This window comes from Triturus cristatus, chromosome 3_2, assembly GCF_964204655.1.
Source record: "Triturus cristatus chromosome 3_2, aTriCri1.1, whole genome shotgun sequence".
Taxonomy (NCBI): domain Eukaryota; kingdom Metazoa; phylum Chordata; class Amphibia; order Caudata; family Salamandridae; genus Triturus; species Triturus cristatus.
The window spans coordinates 846,372,011-846,395,549 of NC_140584.1; the positions used below are offsets into that span (position 1 = coordinate 846,372,011).

At 44.7% G+C, this 23,539-nt stretch overlaps 1 protein-coding gene across 2 annotated transcripts in view; it reads left to right on the top strand.

Annotated features, from left to right (window-relative positions):
• Positions 1–23,539, top strand: part of FOXN1 (forkhead box N1) — a 521,814-nt gene that overhangs the window by 291,263 nt on the left and 207,012 nt on the right. For both annotated transcript variants that reach the window (XM_085649114.1, XM_085649115.1), the window contains exon 3: positions 9,573–9,727. In XM_085649114.1, the coding sequence (XP_085505240.1) occupies positions 9,573–9,727 (155 nt within the window). The remainder of the gene's footprint in view (positions 1–9,572; positions 9,728–23,539) is intronic.

The following is a 23,539-nucleotide window of genomic DNA, read 5'->3' on the forward strand; positions in this document are numbered from 1 at the left end:
TATTGAAAAACCGAATAAGAAAAAAAACATATATTCCAACTCTAAAACCTGTCTGCACTTTCATTTGTGAAAAAGAGGCAAACTATAACGAAAATGGCTTAATTACATTTTGAAATTTATTATTTTTTATTTTATTAGCCATAAGTATAATACATTACGTCACAAACAAACACGTACATAATACAATTAACACAATCCAACATAAGTACAAGACAGCACAAAGGGTGAAACTTACATTACACAGTCAAAGTAAACGTGGAGAGTACATTTGTTAACATAAGCACAAACCAAATTAAAATGTACAAATTCTAATCCCACTGAACATAGGACCAGACCTGCTTAAATTTTAGCCAAGAACGTGGGCCTCTAGCTTTAGCAAGCGCCATCTCCATTTCATATATATCTATCAAGAGAACCCAAAAATCTTTAATACTAGGACTTATTGTTTCAATCCAAGCTCGAGCAATACACAAATGAGCACATACAATTATAATTGAAACAGAAAATCCAGTAAGACAACCCCGTTCTTCAATTGTCCCCAGTATTATTTCCTTTTCAGTCATCTGGATATCATGGCCCACTCACATAGAAAGAGCCTGGTTAACACCAGACCAAAATCAGCTCAGCCTTGGGCAACTAATAAACATATGCCGTAAGTCGGCAGCAAACTCCTGACATTTCGGGCAATATGATTTAGTTTATAATGATTGGTTCACAGCCCATTTAGTGATAAACTCAGGAGTGTAATATAGCATAAATATAGCCCGATGCTGCTGCAGTTTAAAATTCATGGATGCGACTGCTAAATCTAGGGTCTCCAAAGAATCCTGTATTACTTCCTTAGTTATGACTTTATTGCACATCCAACTTAAATTTAGTGCAATCTGCATCCCATTGTCAGTGACATTAGCTAGCAGTGTCTGAAATACTTTGACTATACGCCCTTGACCTAAAATCTGAAAGAATGCTGACAAAACCTCAGATGAAAAGGGCATCTGTAATAGGCCAAGTCCAGGGATAAAATAATCTCTAATTTACAAATACTTAAAAAAGTTATTGTGCAATACCCCATTCTCTTCTTTCAAAGCAGCAAACGACCGAAACCCTTGCCCCTTATACAGCTGTCCAAGCCGTAATATACCCTTACTTTGCCACCTTTTCCCAACAGAGTCATGAAATATCTCGGGTAATATGGGGTTCCCTCAAAGCCTGAAATACACATGTAACTTTGGAAAAAAATATGCCATAGATACGTCCTGCCATATCCTAACAATATCCCTGCCTTAAAGCGAACCCTCTTGTAGTAATTAGGGTCAGCAGTTTATATAACAAAAACCCCGTATCACGGTAACAGGCCACTTGATACGAGAACCAAGTTGTCTCAAAATTGGGTCCCTGAAGCAAGCTTTGAATTCGGCTGGTGAAGGCAGCCCTAAAGTATAGTTTAAAATCTGGTAATTTTAAACCGCCCTGTTGATATGACAGCTTGATATACCAAAGCGCTCTCCTTCCACACTGATTACTCCAAATGAAACTGCCTATTGCACTATCTAAACGTTGAAAAAATGCCAGCGGTACCCTCAAAGGAATTGTATGAAATAAATACAAAAACTTAGGGAGAATATTCATTTTTACAATATTGCACCTACCGACTATACTGAGAGGGAGGCGATGCCAACTACGCAATTTAGCAACTACGCTCTTAAGTAGTGATTCATATTTTAATTTAATCACCTCCTTTAATTGACTACTAATGCATACTCCTAAATACGTTGCCGTTTCTGTAATGCCCAATTTGACTAGAGCCATATCGGATTGTTCATTTAAGATTGTCTGTGTTTTGTTTAGATTCAATTTATAGCCTGAAAAAAGCCCAAAACGTTGGGCTTCAAGTATAATCTCGTTAATAGCTTTTTCAGGATAAGTTGTATAAACTGCTATATCATCTGCATACGCAGTTAATTTAAGATCCAGCCCGTTAAATGAAACTGAGGAAATCCTGACGTTTTGCAGCAAATGTTGTATAAAAGGCTCTATGTAAATGGCAAACAATAACGGAGATAGAGGACAGCCCTGTTGTGTGCCCCTTAGAACAGCAAAATATGATGAAGAGAGGCCGTTAAGCTTGACAGAAGCTGTCGGATTGATATAAAGTTTCTGTATTGCCAAAATAAACCTCTGGCCAAGACCAGGTGCTGTCATTGTTAAGTTCAAAAAAAGTTTTCCCCTCGGATGAATCATACATTAATCATTTCCCATTCAAACATTCATATCCATTTACAAACCATATAAACTACACGGCTCGTTGATAATTGAGGCACTTATCGATCAACCACACTCTGATTAAAAATCAATTTCCTTTAATTGGAAATATATCCACATATAATACTCATATGAGTTCATTCGCATATAAAATCACCAAAGATGAACAAATCTTTACATGTATCACAAAAAAGAAGAATTTGTCACAACAATAAAAAAATACATAAACAATATACTACAATATAAAACAATATAAAGCAATATACACCAATGTAAAATGAGGAAGAATACAAAAAGAGACAATGTACTATGTCATTTTTAGCGTTAATTTGGACATTTGAATAGGCAGCAGGACGCGGACTGATGACGCGACCCACTGAACGCGGACGCTAGACGCGGTGGAGACTGGATACGAGTCGATCAACCCCGGATACAATACCTACTAGCCCAGAGCGAGTGATCTAACAAAGAGCCACGCGCTAAATAAAACATCCGCTAAAGGTGCGGAGCCCGTGACCCAAACAGAACGAACGGTATCACGGTTCGCACTCTGGAATTTAAAATACAGTACATTGGCCTGTATAAGAAGTGGCCTATTGCGAAACTGACTGTGATACCTATAATAGCAATGAAATTACAAGGCCCATATGTGATATGGTCATTTTAACGATTGAGGAAGACAAAAAATATTGTCCTGAAGAAGGTGGTCTTTATTCAAACTACACCATCGAAACGCGTCGACGCCCACATATGCGATTAAATTTGGTGAAGTCAGCAAACAGTTTAAGACAAGGGATCTATACCTATGCTTGTTGCTGCCTATTCAAATGTCCAAATTAACGCTAAAAATGACATAGTACATTGTCTCTTTTTGTATTCTTCCTCATTTTACATTGGTGTATATTGCTTTATATTGTTTTATATTGTAGTATATTGTTTATGTATTTTTTTATTGTTGTGACAAATTCTTCTTTTTTGTGATACATGTAAAGATTTGTTCATCTTTGGTGATTTTATATGCGAATGAACTCATATGAGTATTATATGTGGATATATTTCCAATTAAAGGAAATTGATTTTTAATCAGAGTGTGGTTGATCGATAAGTGCCTCAATTATCAACGAGCCGTGTAGTTTATATGGTTTGTAAATGGATATGAATGTTTGAATGGGAAATGATTAATGTATGATTCATCCGAGGGGAAAACTTTTTTTGAACTTATCAGTTACTGGGTGCTCCATCCCTTCGGTGTGAGAGCCCCCTCTCCTTTGTTTAAAGCTGTCATTGTTAGCCATAAACATACCCAGACCACGAGGTCGAAGGCCTTCTCAGCGTCGAACATCAGCATCCCAACACGCGATTTTAATTGGCCAGCAACATCAAATACAGCAATAGCTGTATTGATGTGGGCCGTCGTGTCTCTCCCATGGACAAAACTATGCTGCTGCATAGAGACTAGAACGTGAATAACAGGAGCCAGCCGAGAGGCCAAAATTTTGGAGAAAATTTTAGCGTCCGATATATTGGCCGATATGAGGTCATCTCCTCTACAGCTTTCCCCTTTTTAGGAAACACAATAATATTAGTGATATTCCAAGAGGACGGGGCATTTTCCCTTTGCATAATTGCATTACATAGCACCAAAAAAGTCGGCACTAAAATGTCTTTAAAAATCTTATAAAATTCCAAAGGAATTGTATCTTCTCCAACAGCTTTACCAGAAGGCAGTGTACTAATTGCTTCCTCAATCTCCACAGTTTCAACATCTCTTTGCAAAGGCTCAGAGAGAGATGAGTTAATTACTTCAATCTAGATGTCCCCAAAATGCCTCAAAGGTGTTATGAGCACCTACTCTAAATGTCTAAATGCTTTCATTATTCTTTACTCTACAAATTTTAGCTAACTATTCACTAAATTGAGAAATATGTTGTGCCCTCCAATGTTGTTAACACTGATTTTCCCATTAACATGGTTAAATAGATTATAGGCTTTCGCAAGGCGAGAGATCAACTATAAAAGCGGAAGAACCAAGCAGTGCAATCATATGTATCAGAGAGAATGATAAATCTGCTATGCAATTTGGAGCTAATACTCCATGCTTATTAAAGTGTATATGAAACATTTTGCTTTTATATTATTTAAAAACGTATGTAGGAAATCTCGTGTTCAATAGATGGGCCATTTCGAGTAAAATGCATCCTTCTATGGTTTGGCCTGTAGAATATCTAAAGTTGTAATTCATTATTGTTTTCCAAAAAGTAGGTGTTTCCTTTTGTCATTTATGAGCTAATTTACTAAAATGATAAGCTTTAACCTACTTCATTAGAAAATTATAACATCATCCCAAACTAAAAAAAAATTTTTAGTAATTAAATTATGTACTAATTCTGCTGCTGTATTAATAGATAATTGTAAAACCCGTATTCCTCCCAGATTTTCTATTTCTTTATCTGGGATCATCATTTGCTACAAGAACTTGTAATTTAGTTCTTGAATGTTTTCAGGGTATAGCAAAGTATTTTGTAAACTATTATTTCCCTTTTAAGCACCAGAGGAGCGTGTCGTACTTCACTTTATGTGGAGATCTGGAGATTCTCTAATTTGAAGTGATAAAACTGTGAGATTTTTTTTACTCCAAACAAATTTTGTAAACATACTTTTTGTTTAAAAAACTTTTCCTACAGAATGCATATAGCTCCTGTGACAAAGAGTTGAACAAAGGCACCATCAACATTTTAATAAGTGAAACTTGACCTCTGAACAGTGTAGGACAGTAGTTTAAGGCATAAGAATCTGACACATCAGAAGGGACCATGATCCCAAGGTAGCACTTTGGCTATAGTTACATGTCCTACGAATAATTTCTGGCAACATGTCATCCCAGGTATTAAAGATTACTGTTTCTATCTTTTAATAATTAACGTTCTAGCCTTCCAGATCTAAGAATAATTTAAATATATTCAAAGTTCTACCTATTGTGTCTGAATCTGACTTTAAAAACAAAATAATGTAATCAGTGTAAAGTTTTCAGTTTGACTCGTGAGGATTCTCTGGGGAATTAGTGTGGATGTTTCTCCTGCTGCGCGAGATCCGTGTCAGAATTCACCTGTTTTGTGCTGCTGCTGCTGCTGGGGGACTGCAAGTTCCAGCAACACTCAGGGGGAAGAGGAGGCTGTCTGCTACAGAGCGCGCACGCTTTCCCCAAACGGCGGGACCCGCCTGGTTTTGCACCATTGAAGACCAGGCCAAGAGCATGCCCGTCTGCGCCCATCAGTGTCAGGAGAAGGCTGGACTGGGCCTCCCCTCTAAGGTGGGTGATCTGGCAAACAAGAAGCTCTAACTTCCTCAAACATGGGAAAGAGCAAGATCGCTGTAGTGGTAATAGTCGTAGCCTTCAGCAGAATACAATCAAGAATTTCTTGTCCTCTGAAAAATGGGAGCAATAAATAAAGAGATTAATAAGGTGAAAGAAATAATTGAAAATACCAGAGCTAGTATGGTTAATTCCAACTCACAAGGGTTGGGAGGGAGGACCTCTTTAGGTGGGTCCGCCACCTCAGGCATTTCAAGGATAAGGAAAGATGGTAAACACCGTGCTATCAAAAAGGTTTGCACATTATGTAATCTCCCCCAATAAGCAGTGATTCTCCCCGCATGCAAAGAAGAAAAGAGGGGTGGAGTGGGACTCACAAATGGGCAATGTACTAAAGGAGTAATTGCCACACCTGGTTCGACTGAGATGCTGGGTTGGTTAAGGACAATGTCGATCCTGTAATCCTTGCTGCTGATAATCTAATTAGCGGGGTTCCACTTGTATTCAAATTGGAGGAAGTTAAGTTAGCAGTCAGAACTAGCAGTATTAAGAAGGGTCCTGGTCCCAACGGGACACCCATTGACTTCTTCAGGAACAATCTTGATTTTGGGGCACCTGTAGAGACAAATGTTCTCTGAGCTACCTGTAAATCAGGGAAATTTAGCCTCTTGGTTGGAATCAATGATTGTGCTAAATTTCAAGAAGGCCGATTGGCAGGACCTCATAGGTTATTGGCTGATCTCACTTCTGGAATCTTTACTTAATGTGGTGGGGAGAATTCTGTTAGCAAGGCTCAACACCTGGGTTGAGGAACATAAATTGCTCTCAGACTTAAAATATAATTTTACAAGAGATATTGACACAGTGGAACAGTATATGAACCCTAGACTCCTGATTGATAAAAACACTGTAGCAAAAAGGGTTACTTGTATTTAGATTTTATGGACCACTCTAGTACATTTGACTGGGTTAATCATGAACTGTGGTCCATTATGAGTGCTATGGGTGTTGATTGATTGGGGACATTCTACACCTCCTGAGGGACATTTATTTTGGTATCTTGGCCAGGGTAGATAAGGAAAAACGGGAGTTGCACTGAAGCTTTCCGCGTTAACGTGGAGGTTTAACAGGGATGCATTCTGGCACGATATCTTTTTACAATCCATATAAATGGGCTGGAAGGGGGCACTCTTGCTTAAATTTAAAGAGCTGCCACAGATTGCCCAGAACCCTGTACTAATCTACCTGTGTGCAGATAATGCCGTGTTGATGGCCCGGACTCCCATAGCCCTTCAGTACAATCTGGATGGCTTTGGGGACTTTATGGCAAACATTTACCTAGAGGTCAATTTCTCCGAATCCTACATTATGCACATGGGTCCACTTCAGAGAAAGTGGTGCTCTGTTTCATTAAATGGACATGCATTAAGTGTAGTTCCCTTCTTTGTGTAATTAGATGTCCAATTCGATATGAAGGGTTCTTGGAAAACTGTGTTCAGTCTAGAGAATTACATCTTGAAAAATATTTGGCTGGAGCCTTCAGCTTTGCTAAAACAAATGGGTAAAAAACCCAACAAAGCTTTGCTACAAATTAGAAAGCTAAATGCATCAGTATGGTCACCTATGGGACGAGCATGTGGTACCACGCTAAGCTTTCCTCTATCCAGATAATCGAGAATAGGTTTGTGAAGCGACCACTTGCTGTTCCTAAATTGGCTTCCTCATACCTATCTCATCGTGAAGTTGCCTTGAACTTCATTGAAGCCACGATTCACCTAAGCCTGTTGTTGTGGCATAAGGTTTGGAACCAGGATGAAGCAACCTTAAACGGAGATTTCATTTTATATTGTCTCTCACTTGATAACGCCTCCAACATTCCATGGTGGCATGTAAAAATGATATGTGAATGGACTGGAAGACCTGATTTATTTTAGACTCAGCTGAATGTTCATAGGATTAGCAGAGAGGCCCTCAGAAATATGGTGATGAGTTACTTCGAGAATGTTAGGTTCAGCAATAGACATAAGAATCCAGGAAGATCCGGTTATCTCAAAAGCGAATCCCCCTCAGTTTTACAACCCTACTTAGAATGGGTTATGTACAACCAAGAGAGGTTTCTATTGACTAATCTTAGATTAAATTTGATTCATATCGTGGTTTTATTTACCCCCAAAAAAACTGGTCACAAACTCTTGTAAATTGTCCATGTGATGGACTCTCATCACAAAGCACTATGCACTTTGCCCTGCTCTGTAATTGTTATTATTGGGGCTTAGAAATTATAAGACAGCACTTGCCTTGCTAAAGGCACAGGGATCTTAAGAAATGTGCACAACAGTTATTGCGTATATTAAAGCTGTTTTAACCCTTTACAAGGGTATGGGTCATTTTACTAATTTATGAAGGAACTGTATGGCTGAATACGCTCAGTCTTGGAAATGTAGCTGTAATTGTATCATATAAATTTACTTTATTTATGTCATATGTATTTTCTTTTTTTCTTTAATTGTTTATGATATCTTCTATGATTACAAAATAAAGTTGAATTTAATTGAATTGAATTGAAATGGATAGACTTGTGCATTTATGTGAAGATTATAAAATGACCAAGATAACCTTAAATTTTCTAGGATTACCAATGGACTATTCCAACTGAAGAGGCCAAAAGACATTTCTGTATCTAGCATCATGATGACTGCAGATATCTTATTACTTGAAAATATTTCTGTGGCATCAATGGATAGCCACTAATCTCTCTGGCCTTTATGAATCAGTTGAATCAAATATTTGTTAAATCTAATTAGCTAATACTTTTGTCACTATTTCATAATCTGTGTTGAGCAATGTTATTGAGCAATAGGAATTTGGATCCCGTGGACTACTCCTGGGACTCAACAAATTAACTATTATTCCTGTATCTAATGAATCTAGAGCTTTATATCCTTTTAAAATTGCATCTGCTAATTTTTGTTGTGGTTACTGATTTTATGGATACATTTCAAATACATTTCCGTGGGAAGACCATTATTTCTGTTAGCGTTTGCATTGGATAGACTCAATGTTACGTCATTAACCCCATTTATCGTAAAAGTGTTCAGCAATTTAGAGGTGCTGTCTGATGATAATTTAGCAAAGGGTAACAAGTTCTTATAAAAAATATATATATATATATATATATATATATATATATATATATATATATATATATATATATATATATATATATATATATATATATATATATATATATATATATATCCCAATGGCAGTCACTACTGGTTAGTTATACTTAAAGCTAGGTTTCCATAAGAAAAGCATTTTTGGTTTGCTTATAACTCTGGTGCCAATTGACACATTGTCACTGCCATTTCCAAGTCAGGTCACTGTTCGTCCTCTGTCGGCACTCAGGCTGCAGCTCCACCACGCTGTCCCACGAACCCCTTTCAGCCCTGCCGGCATCTCCGATGAGGCTGGGCCGCCGCGGCCTCTAGCAGCAAGCAGCAGCCATCGGAAGGCCCCGGTGCAGCTAAGCTCCGCGCTCGGCCTGCTCTGCATCGTGCCCCAGTCTGCCTCAGATCTGCCGATCGCAGCCCCAACGGGTACTATAGACCCCACAACTCTCCAACACACCCCCAGCACCTGTCGATTTCCAGGCAAAGACGGGGGCATGGCTGGGGCAGATGGGTCAGGAGTCAAGCAACAGCGTGAGCGTCCGTTGCTGCCGTTTCCGCGCCCCCATTCCTCCCAAGACATTCGTGGAAAATCCGCCTTTAACTCTGGCAAAAACACATATACTCTATCGGACTTTAACGAGAGGCATCTCACAAGTACATTCTGCATCACATGTTAATATAATATCAGCTTTTTAGAGAAATGCAATTGATATTGGAGTTGCCCTCCTTTTCTGTGGCTGTGCTCATCAGAATGTCTTCAGTTTTCACTCATAACATTGGTTTCTACGTCTCATTAACAAAGAACTCTTTACATTTATTGACAGGTTTTCAGGCTGATCAAAAGGCACCAAAGGTTTACATTCTCCAAGACCATTCCAATGAGGCTTCAGACTCAGTGGAGAAAGGTTGCCGCGCCAACCAACAACTGAACGAAAACATGCAGATCCGAACAGACTCGGGCTCCCCAGCTTTACAAACAGTGAGTGCACCCTGCCCATTGCCACCACAACACCTAAGAGCATTACAAAAACTGTGCATTCATAGGAATTCCCCAAGATGATATTTACTACGAGGCACTGTCGTTTTTTTAACCAAAGTCATTCTCGAAACACTAACATCAACTTTATTTTCCATTTTCATTTTATACCTTAGTCTCTGACTTAAGACACCCACGTCCTCCTCCAAAATTCATTGCAGAGGTTTCATTTATACTCTCCCAGAAGTCTCCCAACAGATCTACAGTGAAATTCCTTTCAATTTCTAAACCCACTTTGGGCAAAAAGTGATCAATGTGTGTCTGGAACGTTGTTAGAAATGTGGGTCTCTAGTTGGCAATGGTTTGCACCTTTGTCCTAGTAGCGGCCTTGGCTTTCTGTCAGGGTAAGGGATTGACGACCTAAGACAACCCCTGCTCACCCCCTCGGCAGCTTGGCACGAGCAGACAGGCTTAACTCAGAGGCAATGTGTAAAGCATTTGTTCACACATACAGTAATACAGTGAAAACACTACAAAGGAACACCACACCACTTTAGAACAATATCAAATCTTTATCTAAACCAAACAAGCCCAAAACGACAAAACTCCATCATACATATATCAAGATATCATCAAAAATAGGTTCTTGGGGGGGCGTGGCCAAGATGGCAGGCTGAACAGTCGCTTGTTGCGGAGGCTCCCCGCTCCTGGCCCACTTCTCCGGCTAAATCTCAGCATCGAGCCTCTGCCGAGACTGGGAACATTGCGAAGCGACGAGGGGACGCGGGGCGCCAACCCAGAGAACATACACTGTGAGGGTTTGCTCCCGCTTGACAGGTGCGGCTCGCGGTATATACATTGAGGTGGAGAGAAAATGGCGCCCAAGCCAGACGACACCTAGAGTGGTGGGCAGAAGAGCCCCGCTGGAGAGATCAGCGCCGCTGCGGAGGCTTCCCGCTGAGCTGCAGGGAGTGCCCGGAACGGCAGTAGAGACGGGAGAGACCGGCACGGAGCACAGGGAGGCTTACGGTTTGGCAGGGGTGCACGCCGTCTGAGACCACCGAGTGCGGCCACCTCGGCCGAGCGGCACCCATCCTCGCATTGGAGGTAGATCAGTACGGGGCCTCGGCGGCAGATGCGCCCCGGACGCGCAGCAACTCTCGTAGCCCAGGTGAGGCGCATTGGAGGAGTGGCTCCAGAGAGGGTGTGTGGGATCTTTGGCTGGGTTCGGGGCTGTCATGCGGCCCGGTATGGGCGGGAGGCTCAACAAGAAAATGGTGTCTCGGCCCAGTAACCACTGAGATGGCTGCTACTGCGCTTTCCAGCAGACTGCCTAAGGAGGGAATCGGGGCGCTCACACTTGCCACTGCAGGGAGGGACTATTACTATACGAGCACCTCCAGACAAGCTTGATGCGGAGAGGGTCCACCTGCCTGCAAGACAGGACACGGGAGGCCGGAGGTGACTAGGCATTGAGTAGAGAGCCGCCATCACCGTGACTTCAGAGGGGCGAGGGGGACCAGGGAAGTGCGGATACCCTCAGAGCAGCGTAGCAGACTTCTAATTACTGCCCCCGCTCCTCTGGACGCCGGTACTGGAGGATAACTACGAGGGTGTGAGTGGCAGACCCTGTGGGCCGACATCGGGCAAGTCCTATGATAATGGACCTGACACATTGGGAGTGGCAGCAGTGACTCGAGGCGCGGCGGCCGCAAGGGAGACCGGCGCGCTGCCAGATTCCAGTGCAGCATTAGTGGGGCCATCCGCGAGGGACAGCTTACGGAGGGCTGAACTGCCCCGCACCTTTTCCTCCACATGTAGCTGCTGGTGGGAGCAACCGGCCCAAGTCGGGTGTGAGGTGAAGTCCTGCCCTTAGGCTGGTCAGTGGGCTAGAGGTGAGTGGCCGCAGTGGAGACGCGTGATCACGGTGACGTGCCTTCCAGCGCCGTCCAGGGTGTTACAGAGGCCACGTGGGGAGCAGCAGAACAGACATCCAGCCAGAGCCTGCTAGAGGGATCACGCAACAGTCAGGGGGGGGCCTGCACGGTGTGTAGCTGTGGGATAGACACCTGCAAACCTAGAACACTGCAAAAGAGAGGGGACATCCTCGGCAGCCAGAGTGTAGAGGGAACTACTGAATTGAACGCTGCATACGCAGTTGGGGCGGAGGTGACTCCGGGAAAAGGTTGTCTGCCGCCGGAAGATAATGAGATGAATCCAACCCACAGCAAAGGGCAGTAGTGTTACAAAGACGGCCCAGATTGTGACGAACACCGGGGTTACCTCCCCCCAACGAACGGCTCAGAGATGTCTTCGGTGACGAAGAGAGGGAAAGATCCCTGAAAGAGATGCTCATCAAAGGACCCCCCCTCCCGGAGACAGAGGGAGTGGGACTTCCCCAGGCCCGAAAGCTCCCACAGACCCGGAAGACGGAGTGGTTCCCATCACGTGCTCCTTCCTCGAATCGCTCTTCAATGTTCTCCAAGAAGACTTTCAGACACTTAAGAACGAGGTGATGAGCGAGGTCCGCGAGATCCGCCGTGATGTGGACGCAGTCGGGGAGCGAGTGGCAGCAATCGAAGAACGTGAAATAACCAAAGGGGAAGCGATCAAACAACTCCAACAAGAGGTGCTCAGGCTGCGAGATCAGCTTCTGGATCTGCAAGCACATGCGGAGGACCTCGAGAATCATTCACGATGTTATAACATTCGAGTTAGGGGAGTCCCTTCGAAAACGGAGGGGTCGGATGTGACCCAATATCTCCAGAGGCTGTTCCGCGACATCTTAGGAGAGCCACAGGATTTCGACATCCGCATAGACCGAGCACACCGCATAGGGCTGGTGAGACGGGCCCCTGATCCTCCCCCAGACATCCTTGCCTTCTTGCCAGACTTTCCTCTCAAAGAACGAATACTGCGGGAGGCTCGGTCGAAAAAACCTATAATATATCAAGGGCATTCCATAGCTCTATACCAGGACTTGGCATCCATCACACTGCAAAAAAGGAAGGCTTTCCGAGAGGTAACCACTCATCTGAGAGAAAAAGGGGTGGCGTACTCCTGGAGCCACCCCTTCCGCCTGATCTTTAAATTGAATGGAAAGCTCCACTAACCCTGATCCCTCCAAGAAACTTGTACGATTCTTGGCTTGGACCATCGAGCCACGGAAGAGTCACCCAGTCGCACACACAACTCGTTGGGAAATGGTTGCCAGAAAGTGGGCCGCAAACACTCGCCCAAACCAGAACGAAGGCCGACCTCAGACACCATGGCACAAGAAAGATTGGTGGCTCTTGCAACAGTCCAGAAGGAAACCACTGCGACGGCCCACCCGTGACTCTATCAGAGGGTTTGATTAGCATTGATATTGCCATGGCCGGGGGGGAGGGTCAGGGCGGGGGGCCCGGGACACTTGGACCACATACTACCCCGATTTTCTACTCCTCACCACATGCCCACTACCTTGTGTGATGGGCACTGGACACTGCTGGGACTTCGGGGTCTCCAAGTTGGGGTTAGGGAGGGTAGGGAGAGGGTTGGGGTGGCGGGGCAGGGGAGGTGGTCCATTGTTGACAGGTTGGAGGGATGTTGGGGTAGGAAGGGGGGAACCGGTGTGATATACAGGGAGGGGGTCCACTTGGGGCACATGTTCACAAGCGAAGGGTGTCGAGGACATATGAAGTGGTCAGGTGGACAGGGGATCTTCCCCCTCAATTTTAGCAGTCTGATTTTGTAGTCACATCATGTCAAGGTCCACATTGCAAATTCTTACCCTTAATGTGAAGGGACTGAATAACCCCATTAAAAGGAGAGCCATTTTGTCCTATTTAGAGAACTCAGGGGCGTCCGTCTGCCTACTACAGGAGACCCATCTTCTCCCCAAAGACTGGCACCGTATGAGATCCCGAGCTTTTCCCCATCAATTCTACTCTTCCACGTCAGATAAGACGGCAGGGGTGGCCATTCTGATAGCTAAATCGTTCCACTGTAAGGTGGAAATAAAGGGCCGCTTACTGGCCTATGTGATTTGGGTGGGGGGTGCCCCCTTGGTAGTGGGTTCTGTCTATGCTCCAAACTCGGGACAAGAACAATTTCTGAAGGTGGCAGTGTTGGAGGTCTTGTGTTCCCAGGAACAGAGGATGGTGGGGGGGGGGACCTCAATCTGGTTATGGAGGCAGAGATGGATCGGTCAGGGCAACGTTATGGTCAAACAGGGGCCCTCTCCAAGGTAGGGATGGAGTGGCTAAGGGACAGGGGCTTGCTAGATTTGTGGAGGGTGACTCACACTCAGAGCATGCAATTTTCCTTCTACTCTCATGCGCACCATACCTACGCCAGGCTAGACCATTTTATAGGGACCACAGAGGTAAACACATTAGTAGACACAGTGGACATCATCCCAGCAGCACTATCAGACCCTGACGCAGTGATACTGACTCTCTCTATGTCCACAATCCATAGAACTCCGGGGAGGTGGAGACTTAGGGAAACTTTGCTTTCTAGAGCATGGGTGCCTCAACAACTACGCAAATGCATCACTGACTACCTAGCGACAAACGACTCCCTGGACACGTCTCTCTCGGTGCTCTGGGGGGCACTAAAGGCCGTGGTGAGGGGCGAAATAATCGGCATCTCCGCAGCTGAAGCAAAGCAGCGTAAGGAAAAGAGGGGACTACTTACCGCAAGTGTGATGGAGTTGGAACGAATACACCAACGCATTTGCGCACCTCGGATATGGCGCCAACTAAAGGCAGCCAGGGCCCAGCTGGCGGCACTTGACTTGGATAGAGCCGAATATGCAGCTCTTCGGCTGAAGCACTCCTACTATGTGGGAGGTGATAAAACAGGGCAACTTCTCGCTAGCAAACTTAGGGCCCGCGCCCAACGAGCCAAAATACAAGCGCTTCAGACCGACAGAGGGGACATGGTTGAGGAAGACGAGGAGATTGCTGAGGTCCTTCGGGGCTTCTACTCTACACTATACGGTAAAGCTGCGCCGTTTGGTGACGACGGGAAAACATACCTTCAGGGGGCCGCTACCTCGGTGTTAAACGCCTTTGGGAGCCGAAGCACTGGACGTGCCCATTAAGATTGAAGAAGTGATTGGTGCGGTTTCTCGTCTCAAGCCACTAAAGTCACCGGGCCCTGATGGCTTTTCGGCGGGATTCTACAAAGCCTTCTGCCCACTGTTAGCCCAATTTTAATGCAGCTTTTTAACTCCTTCCGAGGGCCCGGCACCATCCCCCCGGATATGTTGGCTGCTGACATCGTAGTCCTTCCTAAGCCCGGGAAGGATGTGCAGTTCATATCGACCAATTTCCCTCCTCAACCTCGATCTAAAGTTGTTTACTGGGATCCTTGCGGCTAGACTGGGCCCACGTCTACCCAGGATTATCGAACCGGACCAATCCGGCTTCATATCTAATCGTCAAAGCAGTGACAACACTAAACGCCTATTACACTTGATAGACAAAGCCCACCGTACCAACATGAAGGCCCTACTACTATCGGTCGATGCCGAAAAGGCCTTCGACAGAGTTAGCTGGGATTTTTTTAGATAAAACCTTAGTTCCCTTTGGGGTGGGAGATAGATTTAGAGCCTGGGTTGTGCGCTGTTACGAGGGTGGCCTCCCGACCCTTTGAGATACAGAGGGGTACAAGACAGGGGTGCCCTTTGTCACCCCTTCTCTTCGCACTTCACGTTGAACCCCTAGCACAAACAATTCGGGATAACCGCGACATCCTCGGTATCCTGTTCAGGGGGAAACGCCATACTATGAGCCTAGACGCCGATGATATCCTGGCGACTCTGGAGTCCCCTGACCAATCGGTGCCAGCTTTTTTGCGGGAGCTGGAGGCTTTTGGTCGGGTCTCCGGTTTTAAGGTAAATGTGGGGAAACCCATGGTCTTACATCTGGGTAGTGGGGCAGCCCGCCGGGAAGGTGAGCGGCCACATCAGGGAGAACTGCAGTCCCGCAATACAATTACCTATCTAGGGATAGACTTGGCTTCTTCCGTCACAAAAACGGTTACACAGAATTATACTAAGCTCCTCTCCGAAATCCAAAAAGACCTTTGACAGTGGCAAAAGCACTCCCTATGACTCCTAGGCCGCGTCGCAGCCATCAAAATGAATATCCTGCCCAAAGTTCTTTACATTTTTCAGACCATACCGGCCTGGCCCCCATCGGGGACCCTCCATAAAATACAGCGCGCAATGCACCAATTCGTTTGGGCAGGGGCATGACCTCGTATGTGCAGAGATTTATCCCATAGGCCTCCGGATGAGGGAGGGTTGGGTATCCCGAACTTTCTAGAATATTTTAGAGAATTTCGACACTTGGTGGAGTGGAGTGGAGCAGACCCGAGTCTGAAAAACGGTGGCTGTTCCAAGACCGGGCGCTGGCGAAGCTCTCCTTGTGGAAGGTGCCTTTCCTCAGGCGGCCAGATAGACCACAGAGTCTCAGGGGCTCCCCAATCACAGACATGCTGCTCAGAGTCTGGGACCCAGTGGCAGTCAGACGCTGACTCACATCCTTTCCCTCACCATTAACACCCATATTCGATAACCCGGAGTTCCCACCTGGGCTCGAGGAGAGTGCATTCCCGCAATGGCAAGCAACCAAATGCAAGTTGGCAGGACACCTTTTCGATCTAGATGGCTTCCTTTCGTTTGCAGACGTGCAACAATTCTACGCAATCACTGCTCCGCAACGTTACCAATACTTCCAAATTCGCCACAGGCTCATCCACCCCGAGGTGCTGCCACTGGTTCAGAGAAAGCTCACCACATATGAGAAATGGCTTATAACCAAAGTCTCAGATAAAAAGATGATATCTGAACTATATAGTATGCTGCGTCCACCAGCTCCCTCCTCGTCCTCTGCGGGACAGCGGCGTTGGGCGCGGGAACTTGGTAGAGACCTAACAGTAAAAGAATGGCGCGATGTATATTTTTGGGCCAACCATACGGCCCTTAATACAGCTAGTAGGGAAACTGCAGTTAAAGTGATCACTTATTGGTACCTAACACCGGCCAGGTTACATAAAGGAAACCCTGATCGAAGCCCAACCTGCTGGGGGGGTTGTGACGATGAGGGCACGCTGACTCATCTTCTCTGGAATTGTAAGGAACTGACTGATTACTTGGGTTCTATTCTGGATGACACTGATAAGCACTTTGAGACCGAAATCCCCCGATTCCCTGCCTACACATTATTGGGGCTCCCTAACCCACCCACCTATCCACTGAAATCGATTAAGGGAAAACAGATGGGCCTAGCGCTGGGAGCAGCCGTTCAACATATCCTTTCTCTTTGGGGCACAAGGACATGACCGACCCACACAGGCTTGCTACACAAACTATGGTATATCATAGGCATGGAACGTATTCAAGCTACCCTGACGAACTCTACAGATTCTTTCAGGAAAATATGGCATCCATTGCTGTCTCTGCTGGCGCTTAAAATTAATGAGGTGACATGCCCCAAATACCTTCATCTTCTTCGGCTCACTGAAGAGCAACATAAGGATGAAGTCCCTAGATCTGCTTAATTGGCAACCCGTACGAAAGGTACGTAAGAGACTTTCGCCTAGCACACCGGTTCAGGGAGGGAGGGGGGGGTTCATGGAAGTTTTTTTTTATCTCATTCACTCTTCAATTTCCTATTATGTTTACTTGGGCCATCCCCATGCTGTATCTTCTTTGCATAAACCTCCCCACTCATCCACGGCAGAATTCCTGGAACTCCTTTAAGTGTATAGAGGTCCGGTTGGTATGGGGGGGACGATAAATTGGTAAAAATACTATGGGATTGTCTGCTGTATTCAATGCTGATTTTCCATGTTTGCAAACTAATAAAAACAGAGCTAACCATAAAAATAGGTTCTTCACAAAAATGAAGCCGGAAGCAACATATAGCTCCACCTGTGGCCATTACTACCTCATGACAGCTGAAAATCTCAAAGTATGGCGCCGACCGCAAGGTGTGTGGCATAGGGCCTGGAATCACATGGACCCTAAAGGACAGTACCTTGGTAAACGATAAACAAAGATGGTGCACGGCATCAGGGAGGTGTTGCTTCGTTGGTGCCGGGAGGCGTTGCTTCCTTACGACCACAGGGGAGGTGAGGTGTCGATTACTTACTGCGATGCAGGGGAGTTGAGGCGTTGGTTCTTTACTGTTGCCATTGAGGTGACGTTGCGGTGGTGTCAAGGCATCGGCTCCTTACGATGATTCGAGGTCAATAGATTCGGGAGATCACCCTCGTCAGGTATCAGCTCCGCGATGATGAAGCACTGGCGTCGTTGAGGTCAGGCTGCGGTGCAAGTCTGGGCGGTGCATCGTGAGCGTCACGAGCGTCACGAGCGTCGCCTTCTGCTCCAGTGCAGGCAGCGACCTCGGTGTCATCATCAGAGTCGGTATGGTGTGGCGCCTGCAAGCGTTAGGGCTACGGTGTAAGTAGGCGTGGTGCATCGTGAATTTAATGAGCGGCACCCACAGCTTTATTGCAGGTCTCGGCATAGCTCTCCGGTGTCGATGTTGCTATTTCCCTCTGTGACAGCAGAAACGGTAGTTCCAGGTGCAGGAGGACAGAGGGAATTAAGTCTTTGTTTCCCTGAGACTTCAGGACATGAGGCAGGCTCTACACCAAGCTCTTGGAGATCTTCTTCAAGCAGGATACACAGCACAAAGCAAAGTCTTGGTCCTCTCATTTGCAGAAACAGTCACTGCAGGCCAACCCCAAACAGCACACAGCAGAGGGGCAGTACTTCTTCTTCAGCTTTCCTAGCTCTTCTCTTTGGCAGGGGATCCTTGACTCCAGAAGAATTGTAAAGTTCTGGGGTCTGTGCCCCAATATTCATACCCCATTTTCTTTTGTTCTCTTGTGGCAAAGAGACTCTTCGCTCAGTACAAACCAGTTCTATTCTTTCTGGCCCAGCCCAAGGCAGACTGGGCATATTCAGGTGCAAGGAAATCCCCTCCTACTACTCTAAATGCAGTCCAGGTCTATTAAGCTCAGCCCTGGTTCATTCAGGAAAGGCAGGACACACCTCAACCCACCCAAGTGGCTGTCTGAAGAGAATGCACATCTCCAGCCCCTAGCACACAGGATGGCCAAGCAAGAAAATACCCACTTTGTAAAAAGTGGTATTTTCAAACACATATTATAAAATCATCTTTACTAAAAGATGCCTTTTTATATTCTGAGTTCAGGTATACTAAACTCCAACTTTCTACCTTGTTATGTTATGTTATGTTATTTGCACTTGTAGAGCGCGCGATTACCCTTGGGTGTCCCTATGGGAAGTTATACTTATTAGATGTTATAAATATACTACCATTCTATCCTATGGGAGAGATAGCCTTTCCATAGTGAAAGACGAAATACACTGTATTTCACTATCAGGACATCTCACACACACCAGTACATGTCCTACCTTTCACATTCACTTCACCTTGCCCACAGGGGTACCTTGGGCCTATCTTAGCGGTGACTCATATATAATAAAAAGGAAGGTTAGCACCTGGCTAGAGGGTGCACTTGCCAGGTCGACATGGCAGTAGAGACTGCGAGCAGACACTGCTTTATCAGGTCTGAGACCCCCTGCTTGTGTGGGTGGCACAATCATCGCTGCAGGCCCACTAATAGCATTTGACTTACAGGCCCTGGGCACTCACAGTGCACTGTACTAGGGACTTAGTAGTAAGTCAAACAAGCCAATCATGGAAACACTAATCCATATGCACAATTTCCATAGGGAGCACTTACACTTTGGAACTGATCCGCAGTGGCAAGGTGCCCAAAGCATATAGACCAGTAAAAACGAAATCCAGCACACAGCAGAAAATACAGGAGGCAGAGGCAAAACGACAGGGGAAAACCATACCCGGGATGCCAGGTCTATAAATATGAGAATCGGAAACCAGGAAATATTCTAGCTTTGGCCTGTTATAAAGCTTTTGGGAGGGGGGGTATCAGAGAGAGGTTAATGTGAGATGATGGGATTGACAACATTGGCAGAACAAGACTGTTTTTAAACACGTTGTAAACTAGAGGAGGGAAGAGGATAGTCTTCTGCCTACCTTACGAGTTAGCCCTGAGCTCCCCAGGGAGCTAGCGGGGCCAGAATTAACTATTCTGGCTGGTATCTTCCCTTGAATTAACTAGGTTTATGAGTAATTTCCACTGGAATAGGGGTAACATGTGAACGGGAGAATTTTATGTCCAATTCTACCCCTTTTGGGGGAAATAATGCACCCTATCTGCTCACATTTACTACCTGCTTAAAGCAGGTGGTGAATGTGTAGGGATATATATGTATATATATATGTATGTATATATATGTGTGTGTATATGTATGTATATATATTACCTACTGGCGGTCGCCAGTAGGTAGTTATAGTTAGGACCACGTTTCCATAGGAAATCCGCAACATTCTATTTTGAATAACTTTGGCGCCGGTTGACGAATCCTCGCGAATTTTTCAAAATAGGTGGGGCGCTACGCTCCGCTCCTACCCTGAAAGTCTCGGGGGGATTCGTCAAGCGGGGGCTGAGATAAAAGGGGGGTCCCAAAACGCGTTTTTCCCATGCATTTTTCCATAGGACCTTTAGACACAGCTACAGCCCGAACGGCTGAACAGAATTACTTGAAATTTGGCAGAGAGGTAGTCCTCAGGTCAAGGAAGTGCCTTTTGTAGGTTTGGTGTAAATCTGTTCAGTAGATTCTGAGAAAATAGCCTTTAAATCAATATATATATCTGTGGCAGCTTACGGTGCGCTTACGGTGCGCTTACCGTACGCGTACGGTGGCGTGCGCGAGCGCGATTCTGATTGGCCCTTAGATCTTAGTAAACATTCGAATCGGTCGAAACCAGGAAGCGGCGGCCGCCATTTTCTCTCTCGCACTCTGACAGGGGGTTGAAAAACAAAGTGCAAATCATGTAAAGGAGCTGTTTACACAGCTCCCAAGCACCTAGCCATGTCGAGGGAGTCCCCAACGATCCCCCAAGTGAAAAAAGGCAATTTAAATTTTTTCGAAAATTTCGCCGATTACGCTTACCGTACGCGTACGGTAAGAAATAATTTAAAAAAAAAAAAAAATATCCACATTCTCCCCACCCCGTGTGCAAAAGGTGCCCGAAGGGCACCTTTTGTGCATGGCTAATCAGAGATAAACAAAACATATATTTTACCTGTCACAACGATGCTCATCATATGACCTCCATGTGCGCACGGTGCGCGAAGCGCATCGTGCGTTCATGGTCCATCTAGCGTAACGTGGGCACGCGGTGCACGAAGCGCACCGCGTGCTCACTGTGCGCGCACGGTGCGCGAAGCGCACCGTGCGCGCACGGAACGAACTGCGTTAAGTGGGCGCGCACGCCACAAATGGCGTAAAGTAACTTAGCATTTAAAAAAACGTACAAATTCACTGAAAAAACCATAGGTTTCACACACGTTATAGTTAGGAATTAGCATTTAAAAAACCTTGCTAATTCACTGAAAAAACCATAGGTTTCACACATGTTATAGTTAGCTGGACATTTTACTGATAAAAAACCAATGAAATTCCCCCGTTATAGTTACTGTAGGCAACTATAACTCACGCGACCGTAATCCTCTGCTGATGACATATGTGTCTTTATGAAAAAAAAATATTTGTAATATATGTATAGCTAAAATTTAATGGAAGAAGACATGGGCAAATAAGTGTCTAAATACAGTATTAGCATCAGCAGAGGATTGCGGTCGCGTGAGTTATAGTTGCCTACAGTAACTATAACGGGGGAATTTCATTGTTTTTTTATCAGTAAAATGTCCAGCTAACTATAACATGTGTGAAACCTATGGTTTTTTCAGTGAATATATATATATATATCCCCAAGCAAATTTCGCGATTCCTCTGCCTCTTGAATGGCGGCGGGCATCGGTCGAGGTAGCGAACCCCAATTATTCCACTTGCCTTCTCAGATTGCTCTCACACCAAGAATGACCGAGCCCAGATCCGTAAGCGTGATAGAAAATATTTATTTAGTTATGGGCGAATGTGCCATAACTAAATAAATATTTTCTATCACGCTTACGGATCTGGGCTCGGTCATTCTTGGTGTGAGAGCAATCTGAGAAGGCAAGTGGAATATATATATATATATATGTATGTAATTGCCAGGGCTGCTTTGGATTCCCAGTCCGGCCATCATTATAAAGCATTGTGTGGTATCACAGTGTCATATACAGACAACACATTCTCTATTTAAATGGATACTAAATTTGCGATGTACAGTTGTACTGATAAAATCACATTGCGCATAAAAAAATAATTGGAAATCAGGTTTCAATGAATATTTGTTGTTTACGCATCACCAAGGAGATCGTCAGAGTTCACTGAGTTAATTGTTAACCGATGGAATAGTCACAGGGAAGGAAGCAAAAGCCTCATTGCTCCCACTTAGGTGCGCGATTCACAATAAATTGCTCAGTTGATATGTTTTGATCCTGTTAAAATCGTTTTCATTCACACTTCAGAATTACAAAAAAAATCTTCATTTGTTATTCGCTAACCGCTATTAGATTGTGAAATATATGTAAAGTTCATGCAAACAGAAAAGGCAGCAATTTGTCAGAAGACATAGCCCGACATTTGACCTCTGTCTTTTAACACATAGCAAATGTGACAAGATAAAGAAAAATTAAGGCATCTTTATTGGTCATTCATCTTAGAAACTAAAGCACTGATTACTTTTGGGGATGCTGCAGCCCCTACTTCCAGCGCTGTGATATCTTTGTCAACCAACTGCTAGCTGTATTACAGCCTGCACATAGGAGCAATAACCACATATGTCGCAAGAAGGTTCACTCTATGCACAACCCATCTAAAAGTCAAGTGCTCTGCTAGTGAGCGACAGACAGGGTCTGAGTTAATATAGAGCACCTGTTAGGAGAGTCTCCTGTGCAGGAAAACATGGAGGTTGGATAGAAATTGTTAAAAGAGGAGCAGGCAGTACTTGGTATCTGGGTCAAGGACAATGTATTTGCCTTGAATTGTAAAGGAAGACTTTCCCATAAGAATATCTGTTCTGAGTCCGTCTTTAGGGAATAAGTCCTTAGCAAAAGTTTGAATTGAGTTCCAGGTAGCTACCATGGAAGTACGCATGATTGCTACATTCCTCATAGCAGCTGCTGTGGATGCCATACCATGGTGTAAGCAGTAGGCCTCTCAAGTGAAGATCTTTGGAGGAAGATGGTGATAGATCACTTTCAGCAGGTCTCGTCTGTGTGGACAACCTTCTATTCCAACATATAGTTTGGAATTGAGCACATCCTTAGTCTAGGGTATACCTGTGTACTGTATTCAAATTGCAGAATAAAGGAATCCTTATGTCCGAGAACAAGGGCATCAGAAGAAAGTTGCGGGGACATCGCTTAGTTACAAAAAGACTCTGGTTAGAAAATAAGGGTGTATTCTCAGAAATGGCTTATTTTGATGCAACATTATAAATCTATCATCCAAGCATTAAGCTCAAAGCTTACTCATCCTCCTACTACCCACTTACAAGGGATATACCAAGGCAAGTGCTGATATTATGCAATGTACATAGGTTCAAAAGAGCGCCTCACCCTCATAGCACAATATTCAGTTCCACAAAACGAAACGGTTTCTTAGCTAGTAAACCACTTTTATTAAGCTTGTAAGGAAATCTTTTATGACTGCGTAATAAAAAAAACGCAACTTCAAAGACGAGAATTCCAAGATGGAAGACAGTGGCTTCTATAAGACAAAAATCCACACCACAGAATGTGCCATAG